Source organism: Leishmania braziliensis, chromosome 11, assembly GCF_000002845.2.
Source record: "Leishmania braziliensis MHOM/BR/75/M2904 complete genome, chromosome 11".
NCBI lineage: Eukaryota > Euglenozoa > Kinetoplastea > Trypanosomatida > Trypanosomatidae > Leishmania > Leishmania braziliensis.
This window is the reverse complement of record NC_009303.2, coordinates 213,867-225,475: the sequence shown is the minus strand read 5'-3', so window position 1 is coordinate 225,475 and position 11,609 is coordinate 213,867. Positions and strand designations below refer to the sequence as shown.

The 11,609-nt window shown below is 56.0% G+C and overlaps 1 protein-coding gene across 1 annotated transcript; it reads right to left on the bottom strand.

Moving 5' to 3' along the window:
- Positions 1-6,359: 6,359 nt before the first annotated feature.
- On the bottom strand, positions 6,360-6,788 carry LBRM_11_0460 (putative cytochrome b5; the record flags this gene model as incomplete). The annotated part of the gene is made up of 1 exon (XM_001562929.1): positions 6,360-6,788. One exon carries the CDS (start codon positions 6,786-6,788, stop codon positions 6,360-6,362), a length of 429 nt encoding a protein of 142 aa, XP_001562979.1.
- Between the last annotated feature and the right edge of the window lie 4,821 nt (positions 6,789-11,609).

Genomic DNA, 11,609 nt, shown 5'->3' with positions numbered 1-11,609 from the left:
CACTCGTCACCTGCACACCAGCGAAAAGAAACAAATAAAAAAAAAAAAAAATTAATTTACTAAATCAGCGCACGGAGAGACTTACCAGGTAAGACCGAGTAAACCAGCTGAACAACGCTGCGTACTCTAATTGCAAAGGAAGAGAGCAAAGAGGGAGAGCGAGGGAGACAGCGATACACGAAGAGGGAAAAGCATACAGAGAGAGAAGTGTAGGGGTGTGGATACACACCTGGGCACCACAGGTGTGAGAGTGGCAAGCCAGCCTCTCTCATGCCGCTGCGGCCGGTTGATGTTCCCTGGTCGTCCGTGCTTGTGTGTCTGCGTTTCTGCTTGTGTGCCTCTCTCTCTTTCGCTGGCTCGCTCGCTCCGCTCTTCCTATCTTGCCTCGCTCTTCTCCTCGCTGTGCGTATTGAGAGACAACAGAAGGGAAAATCACACACACACGCACACACAGTGAAATAGGAAAGAAAAGAGAGAGAGGGGGGAGGGGAGGTCTGGATATGATGTACGACCCTCAGACGAGCTCTACCGCGCCTCCTCACCTGTGGAGTGGAGCAAAAAGGGGGGCGAAGCACACGGCGAGAATAAAGCCGAACCAGGTCTGCCAGAAAAAAAGAACAAGCATGGAAAACGAGAAGAAAACCGAGTGGTAGTGGGCTTCTCAGCTAGGAAGAGCCAAAGGTCAAGAGGAAAAGAGGACAGAGAGAGACAAACAGGGGAAGGGGGCACAGTAGGGCTTGATGGGGTGGGCTCCGCCCGCTTCTTCGCCCTCCTCCTTTCTTTCTGCAATCTATGGAGTCAGCTCTGCTCATACGCAGTCTCCCGTTTCTCTCGGTCTTGGCTTCCATCAGCCCCCTCACTCTTAGGAGTGAGGGGGCAAAGCAGGAGAGCAAATGAGGTCAGAAGAGGGAGGAACGGAAAAGAAAAACAAGCCACGAGTGAAGAGTGGAAGGAAAAGAAGCTGCAATAGCCCCCTCCCTACACTCAGCACCACATATGCCAAGAAGGTTAACGGAAGCGATGGAGATCATAGACGATGAGATACTACAACAAAAAAAAGCATCGTTTATGGTACTCCAACATACACACACGGGCGCAGACGCGTACACAATGAAGCGCCACCACTTCCCCCGCATTCCTCGGCGACGGCGAGAAAGAGAGACAACATACCCGCACCTCACACACCACAACAAGGGGAGGACGTGCGAGAAAAAAAATGAGAGCAATGAAAATGGTCAAGAACCGTCCGTAAACTCAAAATGCGCAACGTAACGAAAAACCTTCACCGTCACGCACACGAGCAAGCGCAGGCAGCCACAGCAATGACCCTTCTGCGACTCATTCATTTGTTCAGTAATATAAAACAGAGCGGCATTTCTTTTTCTTTGCTTCACCTGTCCTTGATTATCACACCACTCCAGGAGGCACACATCAGTGCGCGGCGTCCCAGGGCCCCGGTGCCCCCACAGTGCGTGCTGAGAAGCTGAAGCAGCCCCCCATCCCTGCCGCTGCCGAGCCACCCCTGGCGGAGGCAGAGCCAGGCACCTACGACGCAGCGAGGTTGGATCGCTGCAGCCCGCGAGCTGGGCAGTGCGTCGGCATGATGGGCAGCGGCGGTGCGGCGGTCTGCGGGGCCGGTGGCGCGTGTCTAGGGACGCCTCGCACCACGCAGCCGGCCCTGTGGCAGCCCGGCGGCAGGGTGGTGCTTACCTCATGTTGTGTGGCAAAACATGAGCAAGAAGAACAACATGTCGCCCCACCACGACCACGCCAGCAACCACACACACACACAACCACACCTCACCTACCTCCGTTGCACTGCGGCTGCTTCCCGGTCGTCTCGGGTCAGCCCCCTGCTGTCGAGTCGGCCCATGCGTCTCACGGGCTCTTCCTGCCCTTCCTTGCCTCGTCCTCAGATACGCGCTGTGCAATCGGCGCCAGACAGATCGGGCTGGGCTGCACACCGCGATACAAGCTGGTCGCACCCAGGGTTCTGCACGATAGCGAAAGCGGGGACGTCAATTGTGCGGGTAAAAGAGGGTGGCTTGGGTATCTGAGGCCGGTGGTTGAGTCCGTGATCCATGTGGTGGGCCGTCGGCACCCCCCTGCCGCTGCCGATCTCGCAGACCTGCCGACTCCGGCGCTGCGCTCCAATCCGCAATCGGCGCAGACACGCAAAAATGAGAGGCGCGCGCGGCGGGCGGGTGGCGCCAGCGCTGGTGCCCAGACGCGTCACAATGCCCCACCCCACACACACCCGCAGGCCCCGTGCCGACCGTCATGAGGAGGGAGAGCGAGCCCGTGACACCAACCATGCTCGTATCCCGGTGCCATGGCGGATGCCGTTGGCCTCGCAGCGGGCCAAGGCAGCGTGCCATTGCCCCACGCCCGCCGCAGCGCCGGCAAGCCGGGGGCCACAGCCTCCTGCCGCCGCACCCACGCGCGCGCGATGACGATAAGGCGTCGCGGCCGCTCCGCGCTCCATGTTTGTCGGCGCCGCGCCAGCTGTCCGGGGCGAGCAATGGAACCCCGCGGAACAGGCGAGTCTCTGCCTGCATGCCGCTGGGATTTCCTCGTGCGGAGAGTCGCAGGCGGGTGCGGCGCAGCAGCACTACGGCGTCGCGAGGCACGAGATCCGCCTCCGCGAGTAGGCCTCTGCTGTCTGCGCATGCTGCCGCACTCGCTGGGCCTGCAGCTGCTTGGGCGTGAAAGCGCTCAAGGGCCCCCCCGCAGCTTCTGGCCAGCACTCTCCCACCACACGGTGGCACCGCAGAGTAGCCTTGATCCGCTCCGTGCCATGTAGCAATACAGGAGAAGATCCGTCACCGGCGCCCGTTCGTGCGAGCAGAATGCGCGCGCAGCGTGGCCAGTCGGGCCATGGCTGCGCCGATAACCTCTGCAACGTGTTCGCCAGTGCCGCGCATTGACTGGAGGTCCACACCGAGCAGGCGGGAGTGGCGATCCGCTTCCAGGTGCGTGTGCGCAACGGAGAGTCTCAGCTGGTTGCGGTGCCGTGCACCGACGGGTGTGTACTGCGCTTTAAGGAGCACTCCGCTGCATGAAGTGGTCCAGTCCCGAGTGCCCTTCCCTACAAAGAGAGGATTGCAGTGTGGATGGCGAGACATCGTTGTAGAGGCTGCGTGGGGTGTGGTGCCATCAGCCAAGAAGGCGTGGTGCAATCCGCGTGCCCCGCTCAGCTCCACACACAGCGAGTCCACTGCAATCACGAAGAGGGCCCAAGACTGACTTACGTGGAGCGCCGCATGCACCCCTGGTCATGTTTGATTTCCTCTCGTGGAGGCGATGGCAGGCGCGACGGCCACCAACGAAATCCGTCACCCGGCGAGTATAGCGCGGTTCTGGGTTGCCTCTCTTCAGTACGGTGATGGCAGCGCCACGATCTGGCGAGTCGAACGCGCAAGTGTGGTCCACAAACATGGCACCTATTTCGAGGCCAACTCGGCGCTGACCTACCCTGTGCAGAGGCAGGTCCAGGGGGTCTACAGTGGAGCGGTGGGAAGGCAAACCAGACTACTGGGGTTGGAGCCTGTCTTCCACAGAATCGCAGAGTCGTCTCGATATCACTCCTTCGAGTGACTTGCTCAGATTAGTGGTCAGCGTCACAGGGTGGTAGGATGCGAGATCGTCTTCAGGCATGTGCGGCCTTAGTGGGGGGGCGGGGGGGACAGTGAGCCCCTCCTTCCACGTAGCAGGGCCGCAGCCGGTGGCGACGCCCTGGTTGTAGAAGCTAGCCGGAGCTCTCTTCCCGTGCATTGGGAAGGTCTTCACATTTTCACAGTGATTTTCGTAGAGGACTGAGGGGGAGCCGCAGTGAACTTTGCGGTGTGCCCACTCAGACAACCCACCACAAACGATCTAAAGAGCGGGGGTGCCATGTCTCCGTGGAGCGTGGAGGAGGCGTGGTGCCGGTTGTCGCGCTGACCTCTGTTGGCACATCCTCACCAAAACTTGGACCGGCCCTTTTTGTGCTCAGAGGTATGGATCGCCTTGTCTTCCTGCTGGTGCGCGCAGCGCGCGAGGGGCAAGGGTAGCCTGGATGCGCGCTCATGATCAAGGGCTGATGGGGGTGATAGCGCTGCAGGACTGTACCCATCCTTCGAAGCTGGCCCTTTGGGGCTCTTTCATGAACATATCCGAGGAAGGGCAGTGCTCAGGCAACGTGCAGGGCACCTTCTCGAGAGTTACTTTTGATTGCGTTTGTTTTGGTGTGTCCAGTGCGGTCTATAAGCAACTCTACCACCTGAGGCGACTTTCCTGATGGCCTCAGATACCAGCTGACTTAGGAACTTCTCTCTCTATCCTTACGTGAGACTGTGTCGTTGCATGTGTGTCATGAGGCTGTGGGGGCTGGGGGGCGGGGGGGGGACTGCATGGACAATTCATCGTCTCTCCCTCCTCCTTGGAGCGCTTTCGGCATGTGGTGGTCAGAGTCAGCGCGGTACTCTGAGGCTCGTACGTCTTTTCTTCTTTGTCGCTTCGGTAGACACAGCCATTGCCGATCGACTTGACAACCAGGACGCCGTACAGTCTCCGGTTCGCTTCGTGGCAAGAGCCTAATTGGGCCCCAACCATCATTAGTGGTACCAAGTCATATCCCCTCCTCGGAGTGGAGATTGAGCTTGATCACGCAGCAGTCACTCGGCGCTGTGGCGACGGTGTCGCAATCCTAGAGGGAGGAGTCAAGAGTCAGGGTGAGAGGCGCAGAAGGAAAACAAGGCAAGAATCGCGAGACAGAGTGATGGGGTCCACCACATGGACGAAGAAAAAGAGGAACATGAAAAAGGGGAGGAATCAGCGCCAAAGAAGTCCGCATTGGGAGACATACATTGTAGACGTCCTCCTTCCTCCATCAGTTGTGTACCCTCTTCGTCTCCGCATCCCCTCCTTTCTGGCCATACACGCGTCGCCTCGCCCAACATGCGCATCTCAAGCACCCCGAAATGAAAAGAAAAAGGAGAGAAAAAAAAATAAAGAAATAAAGTAAATTAAAACTCCGACGCCGCACCTTAGCGCTACGTCAGGAGTTGAAAAGCGTGAGGCAACGTGGAAGGGCTGAGAGCGTTTTGGGTGCTCTCCGCTGCGGCACACTTTCTCCCGCCAGCTGACATTTTTTATGCCACTCTTTCACTCCCCCCCCTCCCCCAACCTTTAATGCCCGTAGAGCGTGTGATTGTGTGCGTGTATGGGGACGTTTCTGTGAAAGCTCCGCTTCATCCAGTGCCTCCCCAGGAGGCGCCTCCGTGTCTTGAGAGGGAGCGGCAGATGATAGACGGAGAGTACCTCCGATGTGTGATCAGAGAAAGAAAAGAAAAAATGCACAGATCGTCCTGCCAGCTGGGGCAATCGGATCTATCACGATGCGCACCAGCCTGATCAAAGTTGCGAATGGCCAGATGCAAAGAGCAACAAAACACAAGACAAGGGAAAAACAGAGGAGGGCGGCCCATGGCCCTATTTGTCTCCTCCGACCACTAATCAGCATAGACACACAGAAGACACGCACGTGTACTTTTATCGCCAAATAAGCGGAGAAAGCGAGGGGAAGAGGAGTCTCCAGCGAGTGAGCATGCAGCACGCAGCTGGCCCCCAGCCATGCACCTCACGTCTCCTTTGTTTCTCAGTCCTCCCTACGTCTTACGATACACCACTTCTTTGGTATTGTCAAACGCTCAACTCCCCCTTTCATGCTTTGAAGTGGCTCCTTAACGCTCATTTTTCGTGGTCTTCACTTTTCTTCAGAGCTGCCATTCCACTGACCACATCCAGACGCATGCCAATGAAAAGGCAGCGAAAACTCTGTCACCCCTCACACTCGAACAGAGGCAACACGGCGAAGACGCCGCGCTGCCGCTTCTTCCCCTCTCGGAGTTTCCTTCGTTGCTATGCACGCATATGCGTGGGTATGCGTATGGCACACCAGCCCTTCACGCCATCAACTAGCATTGCTCACGGGTGTCCTTAATCCTTTTGTTGTTATTTGCGGCTCAGCCGCTCAGCCGGTGCGCCGTTATGCTCGCTGAGCCCTTGGTTCCTCTTCCCTGCTCGAGCCACAGGAAAGGAAAAAGAAAGAAAGAGAGAGAAGTGCGTAAAGTGAAGAGAAGGGGTCTACCACACCCCACTGGTGATGAATAGGTGCCCCTTTTCTTCTCTCGCTTCCCCCTCCTCCTCCCCCCCTCTTCCCTGATAACGTTTATACTTCCTATTCTCGTTGTGGTCGATGGCTTGGGCAGGTCTTTGGGGAAACGGGTCCTTCTCACTCTCATATCAGTCCTTCACATATGTGAACACACACACACACACACGCACGCACACACGCATGGGCGCATTGCAGAACTGTGTCACTTCAGCAGATAGATTAGAAGGGCTAGGACGGCAATTGCCGCGCCGATAATCACGGGCAGCGGGATAATACCCTCACCACCCTTGTAATGCCGTAACTCTTCGCGCGTCGTCTCCGACCACTTTGGGGCTGGAGTCGACGCCTTCTTAGCCGCCTCCTTATGTATCCTCGACTCCTCCGGGTCCACGCGGCCGATGATGAAAGCTTTGCTTTTCAACAACGCTGTGCTTGTGTGCCCGATGCTCTCGAAGCTGTTCGTGATATCCATCCCACCCATGTCCTTGATGGGGTCGAGGCCGCCAGGGTGCTCGTGCAGCCACTTGCTCACATCCAACACTTTGCCGTACATCACCACCCAGCAGTCGTCCTCCTTTGTGTGCCTGGCGATCTCCGCCCATGAGTACATCTGCAGCTCACCCTGGGACATAGCGAAGAGAGTAAGATAAGACCACCCTGATCCACGGTGTGTGTGTGTATGTGGGTGCCTCTTGGGGCGTTCAAAGAACACGTCGGGCCGCGCGCACGGGATCAAGAGGAAGAGCGACGGAGACAGGGTAGGGGAGAGCAGGAGATAGAGGGCTCGTCGAGAGAGAGAAATGAGATGGGTAAGCTTGAAAGCTCACACACAACAACAGTACACAATAACGCGGAGACAGAGGCAGCGAACAAAACAAAGAGCGTTGGGGAAAGGAGGAACAAATAAGAGCATCAAGTAGGAGCAAGAGGATGAGATGCGGACTTGCTTGTTTTTACTTGCGCGTGTCAGTGTGTGAGCAGCCGTCGCTTGACGGTGACAAATGATTGGCTGCCGAATAGATCAAGAGGATAAAGCTAGAGGCAAATGAAACGACAACAATAATGATACGAAATAGTAAACAGTGGGGCGGGGTGGGAGGTGAACAGGGGAGAAAACAGAGAGGGAAAAAAAAGTCAAACCAGGAGAGCAAGACAAAGACCACAGCAAGCGAGGAGCCTGAGAGTGTGTGTGACGACTGACGCCGAATGACCACGCAACGAGAGACAGAAGAAGAGAGACCAGAGAGCGAGGAGAGCACTAGAAAAAAAGGGGGAAGCGAAAACACAACAAAGACTGGTACGAGAAAGAAGGAGTAATGATGAAGAATGATGGAGAAGTCCACTTCACATGGGTATGTACTACACACGTGTGTCCACACGCACGAGCTCACTGAACGCACGCGCGACACGTAGAAGCAAAGCAAAATATGAACCCCGCAGCGGGCAGAAGTAGTAAAGGTGAAAATGAAGATGTCCATGTTAATGGGTAGGGGACAGTCATCAGGAGGTCCAAAAAAAAGAGGCGATAAAGGGGAGAGCAAAAGCAAGAGGAAAAGGACGAGTGGTTGTGCGCGTAGGGGCATCAGGATACTCATATGAAAGAGGGAAGACAGATGGCCGTCGCCCCCACCCACCCCCCAGCCCCTCCCTCTTCATCGCCAGGAAGTGGCAGGAAAAGCAGCTGCACCACAAAGCACACACTGAGCTTGTCGGCTGGGCTGCCGAGAGGTGCACCGGAGTGAAGGGGAAAGAGGTCGGTGTAAAGCACGCCTCACCTCATACCCCGATGCAACATTAAACATACTCTCCAGATGAAGTCAATAGTGCTCAGCTATTTTATTTTCATATTTTCGGGTATGTCTGTAGGAGCTTCTGTGTTCCTCGATGTCAGCTCTGCAGTTTTTCCCTTTCTTATGCCTCGTGCAGTGAAACCCCACAGCGAGCTGCTCCAAGATAGGCCTTGACCGCTTTCTCGCATCGGTGTGCACGCGAGTGTGTGTGTTTTTGTGTGTGCATTCACAATACGACGGTAGGCCGCTGATCGAGAAGCGAAAAGTAAAAAAATGTGGGGTAAACCCGCTGACTGAGTCTACGACGCCCCACCCGCCGCAAGAAAGAGAGGTCAAGAACGAATAGCACACACAAGGCACAAGCCCACACAGAGACGTCTGAACACTACGGCACAGTCGCTGCATCGATCTTTGTAGAACATTCACCCGAAAAAGGAGAACAGCAAATGAAGAGCACAAGCCAAAAGCAAAAGCAAGCACATCCCGTCTCCCTCATGTCTCTCGCTGTCACTCGTTTGTCCAACCTTTTTTTTTTTCATCTTCGTTTTTTTTTTTTTCGCATCGTCCCTCATGACGGCGGCACGCCTCAGTGCGCGGTGTCCCAGCGCCCCGGTGCCCCCACAGTGCGTGCTGAGAAGCTGAAGCAGCCCCCCATCCCTGCCGCTGCCGAGCCACCCCTGGCGGAGGCAGAGCCAGGCACCTACGACGCAGCGAGGTTGGGTCGCTGCAGCCCGCGAGCTGGGCAGTGCGTCGGCATGATGGGCAGCGGCGGTGCGGCGGTCTGCGGGGCCGGTGGCGCGTGTCTAGGGACGCCTCGCACCACGCAGCCGGCCCTGTGGCAGCCCGGCGGCAGGGTGGTGCTTACCTCATGTTGTGTGGCAAAACATGAGCAAGAAGAACAACATGTCGCCCCACCACGACCACGCCAGCAACCACACACACACACAACCACACCTCACCTACCTCCGTTGCACTGCGGCTGCTTCCCGGTCGTCTCGGGTCAGCCCCCTGCTGTCGAGTTGGCCCATGCGTCTCACGGGCTCTTCCTGCCCTTCCTTGCCTCGTCCTCGGATATGTGCTACATGATGATAATGTGATATGCAGCGTGCTTTGAGCTTCGAGAGCTCCGCAAACCCCGAGGTGCACCTTGGACACAACGCTGGGCCAGAAGCCCTCAGGGAAAAAACAGGCAAGGAGGAGGGGGGGGTACCACAGCACTGGAATAGTAGTGGTCAGCACACCATCTGCACGCCATGCCGCCACTGCCAGCCACTCGACCTTGCAGAGACATGGCGAGGGTGAAAGGGAAAATGAAAGCAAAGACATACAGAGAAACAATTACAGCAAGATAAAGTTGTCCAGAGGATCTGCGCCCCTCAACACAGTGCAGACAACAACCCCCTATCGTAGCACGCACTGGGCCTATGTGCGGTGGGAAAGAGATTGGCAGGTGTGTGAGAGCCAGGACGAGCGACACGGGCACGTGGGGGTGGACCTGTCAGTGTTGTCCTACCCGCTCCCTGTCCAGCAGTACATACCGCCAAAGCCACCTCATGAGATCTCTTCTCTGACACTCGAGGCACGAGACCCGCCATAGGCGCTACCATAGCGGCTCCCGGGACGTGAGTCGCCTTGCCCCCGGTATTCGCCGCCGCAGCCACCGCGGGGTGTAGGTGCGCCGACGCTAAAGGCACGAGACCCGCCATAGGCGCTACCATAGCGGCTCCCGGGACGTGAGTCGCCTTGCCACCGGTATTCGCCGCCGCAGCCACCGCGGGGTGTATGTGCACCGACGCTGCTCGCACGTGGGCTGTTGCCGCGGCTGCTCATGCCTCCATAGCTGCCACCAAACCCGCCACGCGGGACATGGGTGATGGTGTAACCCGACTTGTAGGTACTGCCTTGTGTGCGAGAGTAGCTGCCACCCATGCCTCCTTTCGGTCCTGAGCTGTTCCTCCACAGCTGCTCATTGCGTTCGCGCGCGGTAAGTCGTGGGGCAGTGCGCTGGTCGCCCTCTCCCAGCGACTCTCGCTGCTTCCTGCTAAGGCTGGGTCCCATTGTCGACGGTATCACGGTACAGGGAAAAAAGAGCAGGAATTAAGATGACGCAGATGCACTGAGGAAAGAAGGGCAAGAAGAGGTGGGAGAAAAGGGTTTGAGGTAAAGAGGCCTGGAAAACCTGATACCACACCGAACAAGCAGCAAATCAGGGCTGAGCAAGGGAGAGCAGAGAGATGTTTGGTAAATTCATAGGAAAACGAAAAAAAAAGGGGGGAAGCAGGGAACACACAACAGCGAGTCGGATATCAAGTCTGCTATGTGTTCTGGAAAGGTAGGCAAGAAAGAGAGAAGGGCGGAGACAGCTTGGTGGAGTACGTGGATGGTCTGCCCACTTGAGAACTGAAGAAAATCAAACTACCCGCTTGTATTGATGCAGAATCTTCGTTTTGTTGATTGTCTGTCTGCTGATTAGCTTTTGTTGGCCTGCTCAGCCCACGCGTTGACTTTCTAGTGTGAAAGGTTGTTCGTGCTAGCAGTAAGGCCTTAGTACGTCGATGGGAAGAGGAGAATAGAGAAGCCGCTACGTACACTCCGGCATATCACTCGAAGACATGTGAAGAGCTGGTGCGAAAATCCAAGTGCGCGCGCGGTTGCTGCACACAGAGAGAGAGAGAGAGGTGACGAGGAGAAAAGGTGGAAAGGGCGAAAACAAAGTGGAGTTGAGCATTCCGCTTTCGTGGAGAGCAAAGAGGACGGCGTCGTCGTTGTTGTTGTGTTCCACCAGAGAGATTGGCAAAGGGTGAGTGGCGAAGTGCGCGGGGTGCAATGTGCATTCGTGAAAAAGACAAAAAAAAAAAGTATGTGACAGCGCGCATCGCACACGACGGCAAAACAAACGCAGAACACAAGACATGAAAGAAACAGAGGGAGCAGAAGGTGAGGAGGATTCGCATCAAGTAAGTGAGTATTGTTCCCCCAGAACAAACATAAAGAGAGGGCGCTGTCGACACATACGGCATCCACAGTCGGAGTGACAGCAGGTGGAAAAAACAGAGGAGGAAAGCGGAGCAACAGGATCAAAGATGTCCACTGATGTCGCGCTATTATAGTCTTGCTTTGTGCCAGCTAGCCAAAGGATGGTCGGAGGCAGTCAGGAGAATGCATTAGGTGTGCATCACAGCCGCTGCAGCTATTGACTACGATGCCTACACGCACACATACTGGGGACGGGAAAGCAACGGCGTGCTCTGCCTCACTCTCCAACCTCCTGCTCCTTTTTCATTGCTTCATCGAATAGGCTCTCGGTAGAACAGCGAAAGCGGGCAGCTTACAGTCTTGCTCTTCATCATAGACGCAGTGCCGCCACTTTCCCTCTCTCACTCGCTCCCTCAGAGTTGAAGAGCAACTTATTTGTCATAGGTCTGTCTGTGTGTGTGGGGGGGGGGGCCATTTTCCTAGTTCAAAGAAACTACCAGAAACAACGGTAGGCTCAGCTTTTATTGTGGTTTCTTGACAGCTGACCACCGTGGAAAGGGGAGATAAAACAAGAGGAATAAGCACAGGCTTGAAAATGGAAAAACAGATAAGAGTCAGAGACACAAACGCACTCGTCACCTGCACACCAGCGAAAAGAAACAAATAAAAAAAAAAAAAAAATTAAT